Source organism: Phacochoerus africanus, chromosome 13 (genome assembly GCF_016906955.1).
Source record: "Phacochoerus africanus isolate WHEZ1 chromosome 13, ROS_Pafr_v1, whole genome shotgun sequence".
NCBI lineage: Eukaryota > Metazoa > Chordata > Mammalia > Artiodactyla > Suidae > Phacochoerus > Phacochoerus africanus.
Window position 1 is genome coordinate 68,018,468 of NC_062556.1, and position 17,238 is coordinate 68,035,705.

The following is a 17,238-nucleotide window of genomic DNA, read 5'->3' on the forward strand; positions in this document are numbered from 1 at the left end:
CCCTGGATAGTTAAGAGGATATCTAGGGAATAATTTCAGTGAACCCAGATTCTTGCATCTTCTCATACCTAGAAAAGCACTAATCCTTAACTTGAGATGTCTTTTCTTCCTGATTAGCAGTAATCTTTGATATCAGTAATATTTGATTATTTTTTTTTCCAGCAGGAAAACATATATATCCTGGCTTCTCCCTTACCTCTTCAGAGCAGTTGCTCAGAGCTTAGAGGCCGTCTCCCGAGCTACAGTCCTCAGTAAATTTCCTGAATAAAACTTAACTCACAACTTTTGTGCATTTTTTTTCTCTTCTCCCTGTCTCTGTTTTTTTTTTTTTTTTTGGTCACCAAAAGCAAGTTTCAGAGTTCCTCGGGTGAGAGACCTGGCATGGTCACTGCTGTGGCCCCTGTTTGATCCCTGGCCCCCAAAACTTCCGCATGCCTCAGGTGTTGCCAAAAACCAAAAAACACAAGTTTCTCCCTGAAAAATACTCAAAAAATGCACCGCACAAACACACAAATCCGTCTGTATACAGCAAAGAAGGGCATCGCATCACTTCAATAGGAAAAGCAACAGAAACGTGCTCAAGGATGATGATACCAGATTCCTATTTTGCTGGAACTGCTTTGCTTACTGGGGTGCGGAAACCGCGGGAAACTGAGACAAAGCAGAAAGCTTGCGGCGCCGGGCCCCAAGGGAGGTCTAGATCGGAATTTGGAATCGGAACGTGAGTGCTGGAACCTCTCTCACAGCAACCACTCCAGCCGGACCGCTGAAAACCTGGAAAGTGGATTTCCTGCACTCCGGCTCCCGGAAACTCCTGGGGGCGCCTGCGGCCGCTCTCACGGAGCATGTGCAGGCGGCGTTGCGCATGCTCCGTCGAGGCCCGGTTCGGTTTCTGTTGCGGAACCCGTGGTGTCTCCCAGCGCAACCGGAACTGTCCGTCGCGGGGCCGGCCTCCCTCAGCTCCGGCGGCCTGGTCCTCGTCTCCGAGCCTCCCCGTCCCTCCTTCCCTCTTCACCCCCGCGGCTCGGCTGCCCTTTCCCCGCAACAGCCGTCATGAGCGCCAGGCTGTCGGCGTCGTTTCCATCTCGGTGGCCGCGGCTGTGGCTGCTGTCGCTGCTCCTGCTGGGGGCCGCCCCGGGCCCGCGTCGGGGCGCCGCTTTCTACCTGCCCGGCCTGGCGCCCGTCAACTTCTGCGACGAATTAAAAAAGAGCGACGAGTGCAAGGTGGGTGCGGCCTGACGGACCCCCGGGTGCATTGTCGGAAGGGGAAGCCTCTCCGTGCCTGGGCGGCTGGGGCCCGAGGGGAAGGGGGCGTAGCAGTGGGTGCGGTCGAGTGTCCCCAGAAGCGCTTGGGGTTGGCGCGGCTGTGCGCCGGAGGCTCCGGAACGGCCTGGTATCGGGGTGGATTTTGCAGGACTCGGTGGGCCTCGGGTTCTCCTCCCGTCTGGCAGAGAGCTAGTGTGTGTGCAGCTGTCCCGAAACGGGGACTGTGCGTGTCCGGCGCTCCCTTGGAGTTGGATGCGTGCAGGTCAGCGAGCGTTCCACGAGTGGGGGTGTTCGCTTACAGCCCGGTCACGCTCTGCAAGGAAGGGGGCGGCCAGATCTTCCAGCAACTTTTAAGTTCATTGCTTCCAATTTGCTACTTTTCTAGAACTCCTGGTTGGTTACGAGCTCGTTCTTTCTAGGTTTTTGGCATTTTAAACCTCACGATTAGCGATTACTTCCTTATTTGTGGAATTTAACGCCCAGAGCCGCGTAAAGTGCATTAATAAAGAATTGTTGTGATGGTTGACATAATTAAAAGATTTTTTAATATGCAGAAGATACATAAGATGACGCTGTTTAGTTCTCTGAGGTTGTTTGAAACACTTAAAAGGAGCAGACCACAGGAGAAGCTGGCCTTTTCTTCTAGGCTAAACCTTGAAAACTTTGACCTCTTACGACCTCAAACTCAAGCTTTTCACTTTAGCCACTAGTAAAAGAGAAATAAGTGACCTGCTTCTAGATTATTGGGCATAGGGCAGCACAGGAAACATATACAATTATTTTGGATTGCTAAAACTTAACATTTGGGGCATGAGAATTTCTTTGAAACCATTAATAATTTTAACAATTCAAGTAATCATTTAGCAATCTTTTACAATCTATAAATAGGTTTATTTACTAAGTTTGCTTTTTTTAAAGCTGGTGTTTATTTTATTACTGCTAACTTTACTATAGCTGTGAATTTTGAGCTTATTTTAGGGCACTAAAGAAGCTATTAAATTTTTTCATGGCATTTTACAGTTTCTGTTTCAAAACTTGGATCTCTAAAAATGTCTAAGGATATTTATGGGTTACTCAACAGTTAGCACTTGAATACTGTGACTCCCATACACTTGCAGTGCAGGAAGCTTTCACTCTTTGGGGGTTATGACTGAAAGAAAATAGTGCTTCCAAGTGGAGGAGAGCGCGAGTCCTGTAAGCACCCTGGTTTTTCCATTAAATGTTTTAGTTACCAGCCTTTAAAACTTAGAATTTGGTCTTCGAATTTAAATTTGACAGCAATCGGGCTTTCCCGTCGTGGCTCAGCGGAAACAGATCTGACTGGTATCCATGAGTACAGCAGGTTCTGTCTTTGGCCTCTCTCAGTGGGTTTAGGATCCGGTGGGGCGTAAACTGTGGTGTAGGTCGCAGACGCGGCTCGGATCCCACGTTGCTGTGGCTGTGGTGTAGGCCAGCGGCTACCACTCTGATTCGACTCCGAGCCTGGGAACCTCCATAGGCCGCGAGTGGGGCCTTAAAAAGACCAACCCCACTCCCCCAAAAATATAAATTTAATAGCAGTCTTGTATTCCTAGTGCCTTAGAGACAAAAAAATGTGTTTCTTTCTTCTAGGAATGTCAAAGTAAATGTCATAAGCATATGACAGATTATCAAAATCTGATATGTTCCAAAAGCCGTCCCTCCAAAGTGCTCTGAAACACCAACGAGGAAACAGCTATGTATTAGAGTCTTCAGGGAAAGCTACAAAGGCAGTGACATTTGAGAGGGACCTCAAACTTGAGGATGAGTGAAATTTACAGGTAGTCTGCCAGTTAGATAATTTTTGTTTCCTCAACAGGTCCTCCTTTAGGTAGCTACTTTTAGTTCACGTTTGATTAATTTCAGGGGTCCTTTTGATTTTTAATTTCCAAAAGTATAAGGATGAAACAGACAAGACAAATCATTTTTCAGAAATGTTTGAATTTCCTCTTCGTTGCCAGCTGCTTTTACAGCTTGGTCAGTAGAAACAGATCTTAAGGAAGATGTACTTTTAGCAGTTTTTCCCTAGAATTTCTTGCTTGTGGAATTTGAAGGACACTTTAATATTTCTTCTCTTTGCCTCTCAAAGGAGAAAAAGAGTAAATAGTTCAAATTTTCATTACTTCAATCAGGGTATTAACAGTTTTTTTTTTTTCTCATCCATTCCGTATTTGTTAAGGAGTACAGTCTTGTGTATACGATTAGAAAACTTGAAGAGAATTTAAAAATTAAAAGTGGGCATTGTGAACTGGGAGTAATTATTTCCAGAAGATGCTGTTAGTTTATGGTACCAGGAGTTGGATGAATTGAGCAGGTCACTGATACTGTTTCCACCAGTTTTTCCGTCTGTGAAATAAAGATAAGCACATTTGCTTATTATATATTCCTCTTTAAAGATATCTTGCATTTCTTAGGGAGAAAGTACAATGTTTATCATTGTCGTAATATAATGAGACATTCATAAGGGTAGAGATGAAACACGTTTATCTTTAACATAAGTGTATCATAGAATGTAGTCTTTACATAGCCTGTGAAGCCCAAGTCCAGTACTTAGTTCGTTATGTATATTGAAAGACAGTCAAAAGAACCCTGAGGATTTAGTCATTTTCTCCTCCTTAAATTATTTTATATTCAGTTTACTAGCATAGAACCAAAAGTCCAGTGAACATAAAATTCTGTTCATATTCCTCTAACTTATGATTTATGGTCCTTATTAGCCTTTATAGTATGACTGTTCTGTGGCAAGTTTTAAAAACTTGCTGTCATTACATATATATTTGAATATCAGCTGGTTTTTATTGATGACGTAGTATTTCATTCCATTACTTACTATACTTTGCTTACTGTTTCTTGCTTGTAGAGCATTTACATTGGTCCTAGTTTTTTTTCTAGAAAAAAAAATTCTTTGCTAGAATGTATTTATTTATTTATTTTATTACTTAATGAATTTTATTACATTTCTAGGTGTACAACAAGTATTTAGCAGGAATTACTAGCATATTCACAAATTGCTAGGTCAAAGGCTAGAAGTGATTTTATAGTTCTATTTAGTATTGGTAGGTTTCTCTGAAGAAAGATAGGTGTGACTCACTGTGCTACTCGCTGGCTAATTCCCTGTGTCGCCACAGTATTTATAGTTTTTATTTATCAATTTAATAGCTTCATGAGAGTACCTAAGATATCTTTTAATACCACATTACTTTTGTTGCTATTGAGGTTCCTCTTTTATTTTATTCTCTCGTTTGTCTTATTTTTGTTAGGTTTTGAGACCACAGCATTAAAGAAATTGAACCGTGGTGTTCCTTTCTTCTGTGATCCATTTTACTCTCTTAAAATCAAGGGATGATAATGTTGATGGCAAGAAGTAGAATCAGCACTGATCAGAAGTGAATTGATCTTCGTAGTAAAATGTACCGTTCTAATCTACCCTGGGCAGGTTCTTGACTATTTCAGTTAGCTTTAGATTGAGTCTTATGTGTGCTGAGTGCATTCTAATGGCTAGTACCTGAAGATCAGTGAGCAGTTCACACTGCTTTTAATTTTGAAGCAGTTATTTAGTGGCTTGACAACATGAACAACTAAATTCTAGAAAACATTTGCCACTTTTTTGTTGTTTGATATATAGGTCATGTTCTTAGATGAAAGATTAAGATTTTCTTTCTGTCTAGGAAGGAAAAATGACTAAATATACCCCCTGGTGGTTAAAAAAAAAAAAAGTTTTCGATGAATTGGTTTCATAGCTTTTTTATAAAAAAAGAAAATCAAAATCATGCTTTTATTTATTTAGTTTTTTTAGGTTGGAACGTGCAGCATGTGGAGGTTCCCAGGATAGCGGTCCAGTCTGAGCTACAGCTGCCAGCCTGTGCCACAGCCACAGCAATGCTGGAGCCAAGCTATGGCTGCGACCTACATCATAGCTCAGGGCCCCGCTGGATCCTTAACCCACTGAGCAAGGCCAGGAATCAAGCCCACATCCTCATGGATACTAGTCAGCTTTGTTAACCACTGAGCCACGACGGGAGCTCCCCAAAATTGTGCTTTTAAACTTCCTTTTTTGGTAGTTATTTTTATTTATTTATTTATTTATTTATTTATTTATTTATTTATTTTTAAGGCTGCACCCATGGCATATGGAGATCCCCTGGCTAGGGGTGCAGTCGGAGCTGTAACCACTGGCCTACGTCATAGCCACAGCAGCGCAGATTCTGAGCTGAGTTTTCACTGATGGCAGTGCCAGATCCTTAACCCACTGAGCGAGGCCAGGGAATGAACCCGAGTCCTCATGGATACTAGTCAGGTTCATTAACCACTGAGCCATGAAGGGAACTCCCCTGGTAGTTATTTTTAGAAGCTTTAATGAATTCTCTGTCTTTTATTTGGGGAGCAGTGTGTATATGGAATTAGTCAAATTTAAGAAAACAATTCTGAATGTTGCTCTGAACAGATACAAGAATGAGTGTATATCTACCTGTTTTGATTTGACCATAGAGATAGATTGAAGATTTTGAAATATTTAAAAAATATATAATTTACATGTAAAATTAACAGTGTACTTGATATAATTTACTTATATTTAGTTTTGTCTTTTCATAGTTTTTTTTTTTTTTTTTTCCTAGAATAAGAGCACTGATTCTAAGCTTCTGGCAACTAATCAGTGTGTGAGGATTACTAACACTGTTTCAAATACAAAATCTGGCATCAGAAAGAGTGACTTCGTGATAAATTCACATTCCAGGGATTGTTCTTTTTTCCTGTGAAAAAGTATGTGGAACTGAGTTAGAAGGTCTTTGTTCAGAAATTAAATTTTTGAATAAAATTACTTTGAACCTGTGCTTGTTGCTGATTGCTCTCAGATAGTGGATCTGAGAGCTAGGATTAGGAAAGCAAGCATGGTCCATTTGGATGAAATTCTGTCCTGCTGCCTGTGGCTCTCTCCACAAGGGGAAGCCCTTCCAAGGGTGTTACTTGACCTTCTGAAACAAAACCGCAGAGGTATGCTCTGCCTGCAGACGCTCACAAATTCTAGAGACTGGTCTGAGCTTAGTCAACGTTGGCGCCCAGTTTCCAAACCTTCCTTCCTCTTCTTCCTTGCAGTTTTCTATCACAGTGGCCTCTTAGTAAGTGTTGTAGTTAATTATACTTTAATTGTGCTCTACAACGCTGTTCTCTATTACTGTGAAAATTAACTATCTATGAAAATCTTTTTGTCTTTTTTTTTTTTTTTTTTTTGCTATTTCTTGGGCCGCTCCCATGGCATATAGAGGTTCCCAGGCTAGGGGTTGAATCGGAGCTGTAGCCGCCGGCCTACGCCAGAGCCACAGCAACTCGGGATCCGAGCCACGTCTGCAACATACACCACAGCTCATGGCAACGCCGGATCGTTAACCCACTGAGCAAGGGCAGGGACCGAACCCGCAACCTCATGGTTCCTAGTCGGATTCGTTAACCACTGCGCCACGACGGGAACTCCTATCTATGAAAATCTTTATGAGAAATTTGTGAATATTTTTTCTTTGCTCTTCTTATTCTCACTTTTCAAACCTTGGCTAATGATAAAGACTACAGTTTGTGTATTTTATGTGTGCCAGGTATATAATTAACCTTAGTTAATCTTTGAAACAACCCTGTGATTTTTAGACAGGGAGACTGAAGCTGAGTAAGATGCAGTACTCTCTCAAGCAGAGATACCTAGTAAATAGCGAAGCTAAGGTGCAACTCCAGGAGTGTCTGAGTCCAAGGTCTGGGCTCTTCACTGTATGGGGATAGTGCTGAGCCCTCTGCCTCTTCTCCTGCCCTGCCCTGCAGATCCCTGGCTACTTTCCATGATCCTGGACTTCCACAATTACTGCAGTTATCAACAAAGAGCTGGTGACATATGTAATCAATTTTAAGCAGCCAGATTTTATATTTATTCCTTTCTTTAGTACAGTCTAAAGTTGAAATTTTATTTTTTGATGGGAGAGACGAAGAAGAACCTAAGTATCTAGGAGATCAGCTTCTGGGCTTTATTGGTTAGAGGATAACTCAAAGCTCATGAACATGCATTTGTGAGTTTCAGCATTTCTATTTGGATAGTACAGTTATATCTGAATTAAGGTTTTCCTTCTTCAGACTTTTTCCCACTATAGACTTTTCCAATATTAAAGCAGTTGTAGGGCGGAGTTCCCGTCGTGGCTCAGTGGTTAACGAATGTGACGAGGAACCATGAGGTTGTGGGTTCAATCCCTGGCCTTGCTCAGTGGGTTGAGGATCCAGCGTTGCTGTGAGCTGTGGTGTGGGTCACAGATGCGGCTGATATCCCACGTTGCTGTGTTTCTGGCGTAGGCCGGCGGCTACAGCTCCAATTAGACCCCTAGCCTGGGAACCTCCATATGCCAAGGGTGTGGCCCTAAAAAGACAAAAAGTTTAAAAAAAAAAAAAAAAGTAGGAGTTCCCGTCGTGGCGCAGTGGTTAACGAATCCGACTAGGAACCATGAGGTTGCGGGTTCGGTCCCTGGCCTTGCTCAGTGGGTTAAGGATCCGGTGTTGCCGTGAGCTGTGGTGTAGGTGGCAGACGTGGCTCGGATCCCACGTTGCTGTGGCTCTGGTGTAGGCCAGTAGCTATGGCTCCGATTAGACCCCTAGCCTGGGAACCTCCATATGCCGCAGGAGCAGCCCAAGAAATAGCAAAAAGATTAAAAAAAAAAAAAAAAAGTAGTGGTAGGGCAAAAGACAGCTGTATTCTTTTGTTACTTCTACAGGAAGTAAACTAGGAGGCGAGAACTTAAATGTAGCATAAGGTGCAGGCTTCCATGGTTTTCTATGGCTGTGTCTTTGTATCTCAGACCCTTTTGTGACTAGTTACTTCCTTTGATCATTATGCAAAGTCATTTGTATACCTTGTACATATTTGTGTATAAAGTCAATGTATACATTTCTTCACTGAGTTCCTTCCTACCTTGAAAAACAATTGTAGGTAGGACAAATGGGATGGTGGTTGTAAAAGCTGAACCCAAACAAAGGAACAAGGAAATAGGGGAGAGTTGCAGTCCTCTAGCATGACATGCCTGAGGCAATAAAATAGGGTGTGGTTTGACCGAAGTTGGGATCTTACGCAGAGCAGGCAGATGGGGACTGGAAGTAAAATTGTACGTTTGGGAGGAAGAGGAATTAGAAGGGAGACAATAGAATCTAAATTAAATAAACTGTTTCCATGAGAAATTTCTTAGAGTGGGATTGCAGTCAGCCTTGCTTTATCTAAGTCTTGCTTTTGAATTTACAGTCTTGTTTTAGGCTTAGTCTGTAACTTTCTTAAAATGTTTAATGTTGTCACAACTTCTCATGATTGTAATAACTCATTGGAACAGTGTGAAAGTAGGAATGTGAGAAAGTGACCTCTAAGGCTCTTTCAAGTCATGTCGGTGATATTTGAGAGTTGGCTGTCTCTATTTAAGGCAAATTTCCAGGAGGAGATGCACTTAACTTTTGGATGGGGAATAAAGAAGATGTTTAGAGTGGAAAATGACCTAAAATTAATGAAATACTGCCCCCTTATAGCACATTGCTATTTTAATAAGAAAAACTAAACCCCATAGAGATTCAGTAACTATCCCAAGAACATATAAATAGATTTGTTTCTTTTCTCTTTTACTTCCTTGAATGTATGCCCTATTTCCCCATCTGGATTATAAATTCTTTGAAAGGCAAGCCTTCATGTATTTTGTTTTATTATAGCATTCACAGTGTCTATATAGGACATTGTGGGCGTTGAATAAATGTGTTGATTGAATGAATTTCTCAGGGTTTTTCAGGATTTGTTGCTGTGAATGTTCTTCACTTTTCACATATGTTGCAAATTCTACTGTCTCCCCCTGTGTATTTTTTGAAATCCTCTTTCCTGCTTCTAACATCTTTTCATACTAAGTTTTACTCCTTAGTCTTTCTTATTGCTTTGATTTGGCTTCCATCACATCATAATATGAATAAAGTCTCCTCTCACTTTTACAGCCTTTGCTTTTTCCAACTTTTAAATGTGACAATTTTCAGAATTCAAAAAAGTTGAAAGAATAGTGTAATGATCACTTGTATATTCACCTAGACACCTAGAGGCAACAGTTGTTTGTATTTTTCCCTATTTGTTTTTATCTGTGTATGTATTTATATTTTTGGGGGATGAATGTCATGATGTTTGTAGCACAGTTTTGCCCTTCATGAAACTGCATAAGCTCACTAGTAGTCTCATTTCCTTTCTCCTTTTTTGCAATTTTAAATTGAAGTATAGTTGATTTGCAGTGTTGTGTTCATTTCTGCTGCACAACAGTGATCTAGTTTTATATATGTATATATGTGTGTGCGTATTATATTCTTTTCTGTTATAGTTTATCACAAGATGTTGAATATAGCTCCCTGTGCTGTATGGTAGGACCTCGTTGTTTATCCATTTTCTCTATATACTAGTTTGCATCTGCTAACTCTGTACTCCCACTCCATCTCTTCTCTATCCTCTCTTGCAACTTTTTTTACATCTTTCTTCCTCCTTTTTTGGCCACCCTGTGGTATATGGAGCTCTGGGACCAGGGATCAGATCTGACCTGCAGTTGCAGCTGTGGCAGTGCCAGATCTTTTAACACACTGTGCTGGACAGCAGATTGAACCTGCATCCTGGCGCTGCAGAGACACCGCCGATCCCATTGTACCACAGCGGGAACTTCTCTTTCAGTTTTTAACATTTATTCTTCTACTATATTATGAGGATCTTATTATTCTTAGGACACTTTGAAATTTCCTTGTTTCACTATAAGGGTCGACATTTAAAACAGTATTGTACATGTAGTGTACTTACAAGTATGTTGTAAATCTATTCTGTACTAAAGATGCTATTAATTTTAATTTACATTTCTAAGCTTGTTTTAAATAAGCTAAATCTTAAATCTTCAAATTCTCACAATTTAAAAAAGGAAGAATGAATGAAAGTGTTACAAAAATAGCCAAGATGAACTGACTATCCTAGGTGGGTTTTTTTTTTGGGTTTTTTTGGTCTTTTTGTCTTTTGTCTGTTGTTGTTGTTGTTGTTGCTATTTCTTGGGCCGCTCCCGCGGCATATGGAGGTTCCCAGGCTAGGGGTCTAATCGGAGCTGTAGCTGCCAGCCTACGCCAGAGCCACAGCAATGCGGGATCCGAGCCACGTCTGCCACCTACACCACAGCTCACAGCAACGCCGGATCGTTAACCCACTGAGCAAGGGCAGGGACCGAACCCGCAACCTCATGGTTCCTAGTCGGATTGGTTAACCACTGCGCCACGACGGGAACTCCCTAGGTGTGTTTTGATTAGTTCACTGAACAACAAGAAAGGTCCATAATTTATTGGTGATACTGATGATGGACTAACTTTCCTGTAAAAGTAAGTGTGGAAAAGTGACAGAAGAGAGTAGAAGGAAGAAACGTGGAGGACTGAGAACAGCAGAATTAACAGTGGTAGCAGCAGTTGTGTTTACTTACTTTTTTGAGCCAGTAGTCCAGTCTTTTAAATGTCCTAAAGTAGAGCAAGTACTCCCTAGCTTGATAATTATTATTTTCCCATTTTCTAGGCTAATAGCCAAGAAGTAAGTAATGAATAGGCATAAACAGTAAATAGAAGTTACTGTCCTTAATGTCCTTTAATGTGAGGGCTTCTCATAGAAACCCTCAAAGTTATCCTTATCATACTAAAATCGAAGAATTTCCAGTTCTCTAAAAGAGGAGATAGCAGTTGTCTTTATCTAGCTTATAGTTAAATATTTAACTTATTGTATGCCAACTAAATACAGCAGCTTCTGTATTTTCTGTTTTATTTTTATTTAATTCCTTACATTCAAAAGTACTTGCCCCTGAGCACATGTACATTAACAACAGACCTAGGATTTGAAATGAACTCAGCAGTCTGATGCTTTTCTGCCTCCAAACTGAAGCTGTGTTCCCTATTTATATGCTGCATGTTAAAATTAATTTTGTTTTTGGAGTTCCCTTTGTGGCTCAGTGGTTAACGAACCCGACTAGGATCCATGAGGATGTGGGTTAGATCCCTGGCCTCACTCAGTGGGTTAAGGATCCGGCATTGCCATGAGCTGCTGTGTAGGTCGCAGACGCGGCTCAGATCCCACGTTGCTGTGGCTCTGGCGTAGGCCAGTGGCTACAGTTCCGATTAAACCTCTAGCCTGGGAACCTCTGTATGCCATGGGTGCGGCCCTAAAATAGAAAATAAAATTTAAAAATGAAATTAATTTTGTTTTTAGGTGAAAGATTAGTGAGAATTATTTTTGCATATTGCTATTTTGGAAAACTTTGTGAACAGCCCTTGATAATTGTAGGCATCTTTATAAATCACGAAGCAAGGCTGAAACATGCTTGTTAGGTGACATTGTTAACATTTTTGTTATTAGGAGTAGAATTTTAAGCTACTTCACCAGGTCAGGAAAAGTTGACAGATTGGGCAGATTTAGTGGGGATTTGGTAATAGACAAAATGCTAAATGTAAGATGGAAAAAAACTAATACTGTGCAAATAGGAAAATAGGGAAGGGTGTGTGGGTCTTTGGGTTAGAGACTAAAATGGAGTAGATGTGGTAATAATCACAAATGATGTTAAATTATATAAACAGGAGACTAGTACGGTGGCTAGAAGAGAACTCTTCCTGGCTTCCAGAGCTTGAATCAGAGATTTACAGTAGACTTGGAGCCAGTGAATCTGATTACAGAAGTTTTGACAAGAGTGTTTTTTAAAAGGATTAAATTGGAATTTAAAGTGGTGTGGGTTAGCCTGAGGGTGGAATGGAGTAGGGAATAAACCCTGGGGAGTGGTAGAAGTGGAGACGGACTTCCAGAACGAGTACCTAAGGCTAACGTGGATCTGAAATTTAGCCAAGAGAATTAATATGAAATGTTTCAATGTGCTAGTGGTATTAAGCTATTGTATTTAACATAATATATAGCCAATGGGAATATGCTTCCAGAAATCCTCTTAAAGTTATATCAGAAAACAAAAAGTAGTAAATTAATTTGGTCATGGACAAGTTAAAGTATATTTGAAGAAAAATGATTAACAATTGTATTTTTGAAATGATGAGTCCTAAGCTATCAGTTACAGAACATTGGAAAGAGTTGAAGAGTGTCATTGAAAAATTTATGCTGTTGGTAAAAAGGCTAGTGAAAAGTAACAGTGTCATTCTGTACACATGTATGAAACTTTGATGTTTGTTCCTTGAATTCTGCCTGTAATTCTCAATGATATACCTTCTAAGAAAGATATGAGAGTTGAATGAGGTTCTGAGAAAAGTAGCCGGCATGATCAAGGAGATAGATGACTCAGAAAATTAAGACCTTTTCATTTTGGAAGATTTAAAAAAAAGATTTTAAAAGGATTGATAAGAGAAGTCAGAAAATGAGAATAGGGTTTTCCCTCAATGTTATAATCCTACAGCTGAAAGATGTACCATGAAACTTCAGAGAACATCATAGGCTAAGCAGAAATTCTTGCCTTCTCCATGGGTAGAAATGGAAGAAAGTTTTACACTAAATTTATATCCTCTTGAACAGTGTCCTGAATTTTTTTTACATGGTATCAGATCTCTGGACCTTTTGCCCTGTTTTGGGTCCCCTAAGGTGTGAAATTTTTTTTTTTTTGGTCTTTTTTGGTCTTTTAGGGCCTTACCTGTGGCATATGGAGGTTCCCAGGCTAGGGGTTGAATGGGAGCTGTAGCTGCTGGCCTGCAGCAGAGCCAGAGCAATGCCTAAGGTGTGAACTTAAAGACTACTGGGGAGTTCCCTGCTGGCTCAGTGTGTTAATGATCCAGAGTTGTCACAGCGGTTGCTCAGGCTTGCTCAGGCTTGATCCCTGGCCTGGGAACGTATGCATACCTCAGGCATGGCTGCATAAAGAGAACATTGAAAAATACCTAGAGGAGTTCCTGTCACGGCTCAGCAATGATGAACCTAACTAGCATCCATGAAGACGTAGGTTCAATCCCTGGCCTCACTCAGTGGGTTAAGGATCCAGTGTTGTCATGAGCTGTGTAGGCTGCAGATGCAGCTGGAATCTGGTATTGCTTTGGCTGTTGTGTAGGCTAGCAGCTGTAGCTTTGATTTGACCCCTAGGCTGGGAACTTCCATATGCTGAAGGTGTGGCCCTAAAAGGTTTTTTTTTAAAAAAGGAAAAATACCTAGAAAACAGAGCTCAAGTATAACCAGGAGTCCAATCTCGCTTGCTGTCTGTCTCGTAGGGTCCTTGGTCTAAGAATTGTGTTCACATTTTTAAGTGATTAGAAAAAAAAGAAGAATATTTAGAGATGAGAGAAAATTACATGAAAAATTTCAGTGCTGTAGATAGTTTTATTGGGCTGTAGCTGGGCCCATTCAGTTATATCATGTTTCTGGCTGCTTTTACACTATAATTGCAGAGACTGCTTGTCTAGCAAAGCCTAAAATGTTATTCTCTGGCCCTTTAAAAAGAAAAAAAATTGCCAGCCTTTGGAATAGACTAACATTCGAGGTTTTTTTTTCTAGGTAAAGAGTGTAATGAAGTAGAGTAAAAATATTAAGCAGGTGAAGAAGGTATATAAATGGCACCGAGCAGCATTTTATTCATTTCAGTTACGGTACTGTCCCACACAGAAGCCATTACCCTCTTGTGACTTCTTTTTTTTTTGGTCTTTTTAGGGCCGCACCCATGGCATATGGAGGCTCCCAGGCCAGGGGTCGAATTAGAGCTACAGCTGCCAGCCTACACCACAGTCACAGCAACTCGGGATCCGAGCCATGTCTGCGACCTACACCACAGCTCACGGCAACACTGGATCCTTAAGCCACTGAGTGAGGCAAGGGATCGAACCCACAACCTCATGATTCCTAGTCAGATTTGTTGCTGCTGCGCCACGACGGGAACTCCGCCTGTGACTTCTTAAATGGGAAATTAAAGTTTAAGTTCTTTAGCCACACTGACCACATTTCAAGTGACCAGTGGCTCCATGTGGCTAGTGGTTACTGTGTTTGACAGTGCCGATAAAGAGTGTTTTTATCATTGCTTAAAGTTCAATTGGACATTCCTACATGACAGTAAATACTTAAATAGTACTTTGTGACAGGCACTGCTCTTGAATCTTCTCAAAAACCACATGAAGCAGGGATTATTATTACCGCCATTCTACAAATGAGAAAACCAAGGCATAAGGAAATGAAGAAACTTGCCCAAGATCAGACAGCTAAGAACTGTTAGAACCAGGATTTAAACCCAGGCAGGCTCATTTCAGAGTCTGTATCTTAAGCACTTTGTATTGAGCAAGGGTGAGAGTGAGGATGCTTAATTGTAGCACAGAGGAGTTAGCTTGTGTACTGAAAGTGTGGCTGTATGATTTTGAAACTCTAAACATAGAAAGTTGTATAGAATACAATAGCTACATTCCTTCTTAGAAATCTAAAGATGTGAACTGGATTGGCTTTTTAGGAACTTTCAGTCTTCATTGAGATATATTAAATAGAGCACTTGGATTCTGGTGTTTGTTCATAGCAGTGTTGACCCCTTATAATTAGTGAAAACTATTTCCGCAGAGCACTCAACTGGGAATTTTGCCTTCACAAAAGTTTATGTATATGATAATTGCTCAAGCATTCTGTAAGTCTATTTTGCTAAAACGACCAATGATATAGTCTTAAATATTTTATTCAAGGAGACAAAGTGTTTTTGTCTTTGATAGTGTTAACCATTGAGCAGTCATTGATTAGAGACCAGTTTTAAGGGTTTTATATGATACTGTTTTTAGGACTGTATACAAAGGCCAGTGTCTTCCATGTATATCATGAAGGTTGGATTAGCATTTTAATGGATAAGCAGTGCAGTTTGGGCATTCCCTAGTCTGAATGTCATTAAATTTATTTGGTTTTATTTATTTAACAAATACATAGCACTTCATGTATTAGGAACTGTTAATTCCTTTACTCTTCATACCTCTGTGAGGTAAATACTGTTATCTGCATTTGGCAGATAAAGAAACTGAAGCCTCCACGAGGAAACTAAGATGTTAAATAGTTGGTGTATAAACAGTTGAGCTGGGGTTTTAACCCAGGCCGCTGGCCCCAGAGTCTGCTCCTGCCGCTGTGTTTCACTTTTTCCAGTGATAGTGTATTACTAGTTTTTGTTCATTGAACTTCCTGTCTCACGTTCAGGGTGTAAACAGCTGTAGAGGACTGCTGAGGCACTAGGGAATGAGATCAGAGTGGCAAGTGTGGCTTTATGCCGTTCCAGGTGGCCTCATGATCAGGGTCCAGAGGCAGCCGTTAGTGATCTAACCCTATAAAAATACAGGTAAATGGCTCCTGTTTGTTTTTGTTAGCATCAAAAGTACTTCAGGGCACAAATTACTTTTTCAGTAAAGAATTCTGTCTTGAAAAGCAATGAGCTCCTGTTGGATCCTTTAGGACTTCAGAAGCACCTTGAAGAAATTTTGGGAGCTTTAGTAGGAAGGTATGGCTTTAAATTAGCCCATATTTACTAGGAAGTTGATACCTCTTTTCTCCCTCTCCCATGTGGTTGAACTTGATTTGGTCTCTGTGAATTTCTTCTCTGTTATTACCTTTGTAGCTCCTCACTCTCAAATTGATCAAAGCAGTCCTCCAAAGTTAAACCATGTTGGAGTTCCCTTGTGGTGCAATGGATTAAGGATCTGGCCTTGTCCTGGCTGCAGCTTCAGTCGCTGGCTATGATGAGGGCTGGGTCTCTGGCCTGGGAACGTATGCATGCCACAGGCCTCAGAAATTTCTTTCCTACCTGGCAGCATTTCTTTCTTTTTTTTTTTAATGGTCCCATGGTGTTTATTTTTAATAGCTAATTTACTGTCAATAGGCATACTGCAGTGTGTTTCTAATTTTTTTGTTAAAATGAACACGTTTGCGATATACATTCTTTTTTTTTTTTTTTGTCTTTTGTCTTTTTGTTGTTGTTGTTGTTGTTGTTGCTATTTCTTGGGCCGCTCCCGCGGCATATGGAGGTTCCCAGGCTAGGGGTTGAATCGGAGCTGTAGCCACCGGCCTACGCCAGAGCCATAGCAACGTGGGATCCGAGCCGCGTCTGCAACCTACACCACAGCTCACGGCAACGCCGGATCGCCAACCCACTGAGCAAGGGCAGGGACCGAACCCGCAACCTCATGGTTCCTAGTCGGATTCGTTAACCACTGCGCCATGACGGGAACTCCGCGATGTACATTCTTGTACATGATCTCTTACGCACAGACAATTTTATTTCTAGGGGATGAGTTCTCCTAAGTAGGCTTACTGGGTAGAAGAATATGTTACTAATTTAAAAATGCTGTTAGTTCGCTTTCCGAAAGGCTGTGACTACTTCACATTTTAAAGAGCCATAGATGTAGGTTTTGCAGATTTTTAGCCAAAGCTTGGTGGTGTCTTATCTTCAGTTTGAACGTGGATGTCTCAGATTCACTCATTCTCAGATTTCCTTTTTTTGAATGCCATGACTGTTTACCCTTCTACACTTAGATATCTCCAAGGCACAAAAAATGGGTAAAAACAAAGTCATGATCTCTCTTCCCCAAACCCGATCCTCTCATAGTGTCCTTTTTGTTCATTTGTCCAAATCAGAAACCTAAGGCATCTCTCATCTCTAAACTTAAGGCATCTCTCATACTCTCACATACAAATCATCAAAGTCCTATCACGTTTATTTTCAAAATATTTCTTGGATGCATCGTCTCTTTCTTCTCTTTGATATTTCTTGAATGCTGTGAGAATATTTTTTTAATTGTTTAAAAATAAAAATGATTTTTGTGTTGTAGAATGAAATAATGAACTTGAAAACCAGATTTTTAAAATAGCATCTATGTTGATGTGATGAATGGTTTATTTGAAATGTCTTACTTAATTTTTTAGAAATTATTAGGAGTTCCCGTCGAGGCTTAGTGGTTAAGAATGAGGTTGCGGGTTCAATCCCT

At 40.7% G+C, this 17,238-nt stretch overlaps 1 protein-coding gene across 1 annotated transcript in view; it reads left to right on the forward strand.

Annotated features, from left to right (window-relative positions):
* Positions 1-827: 827 nt before the first annotated feature.
* Positions 828-17,238, forward strand: part of TM9SF2 (transmembrane 9 superfamily member 2) — a 61,990-nt gene continuing 45,579 nt past the window's right edge. The window contains exon 1 of the mRNA XM_047755699.1: positions 828-1,224. Within this exon, the coding sequence (XP_047611655.1) occupies positions 1,054-1,224 (171 nt within the window). The 5' untranslated portion in view covers positions 828-1,053. The remainder of the gene's footprint in view (positions 1,225-17,238) is intronic.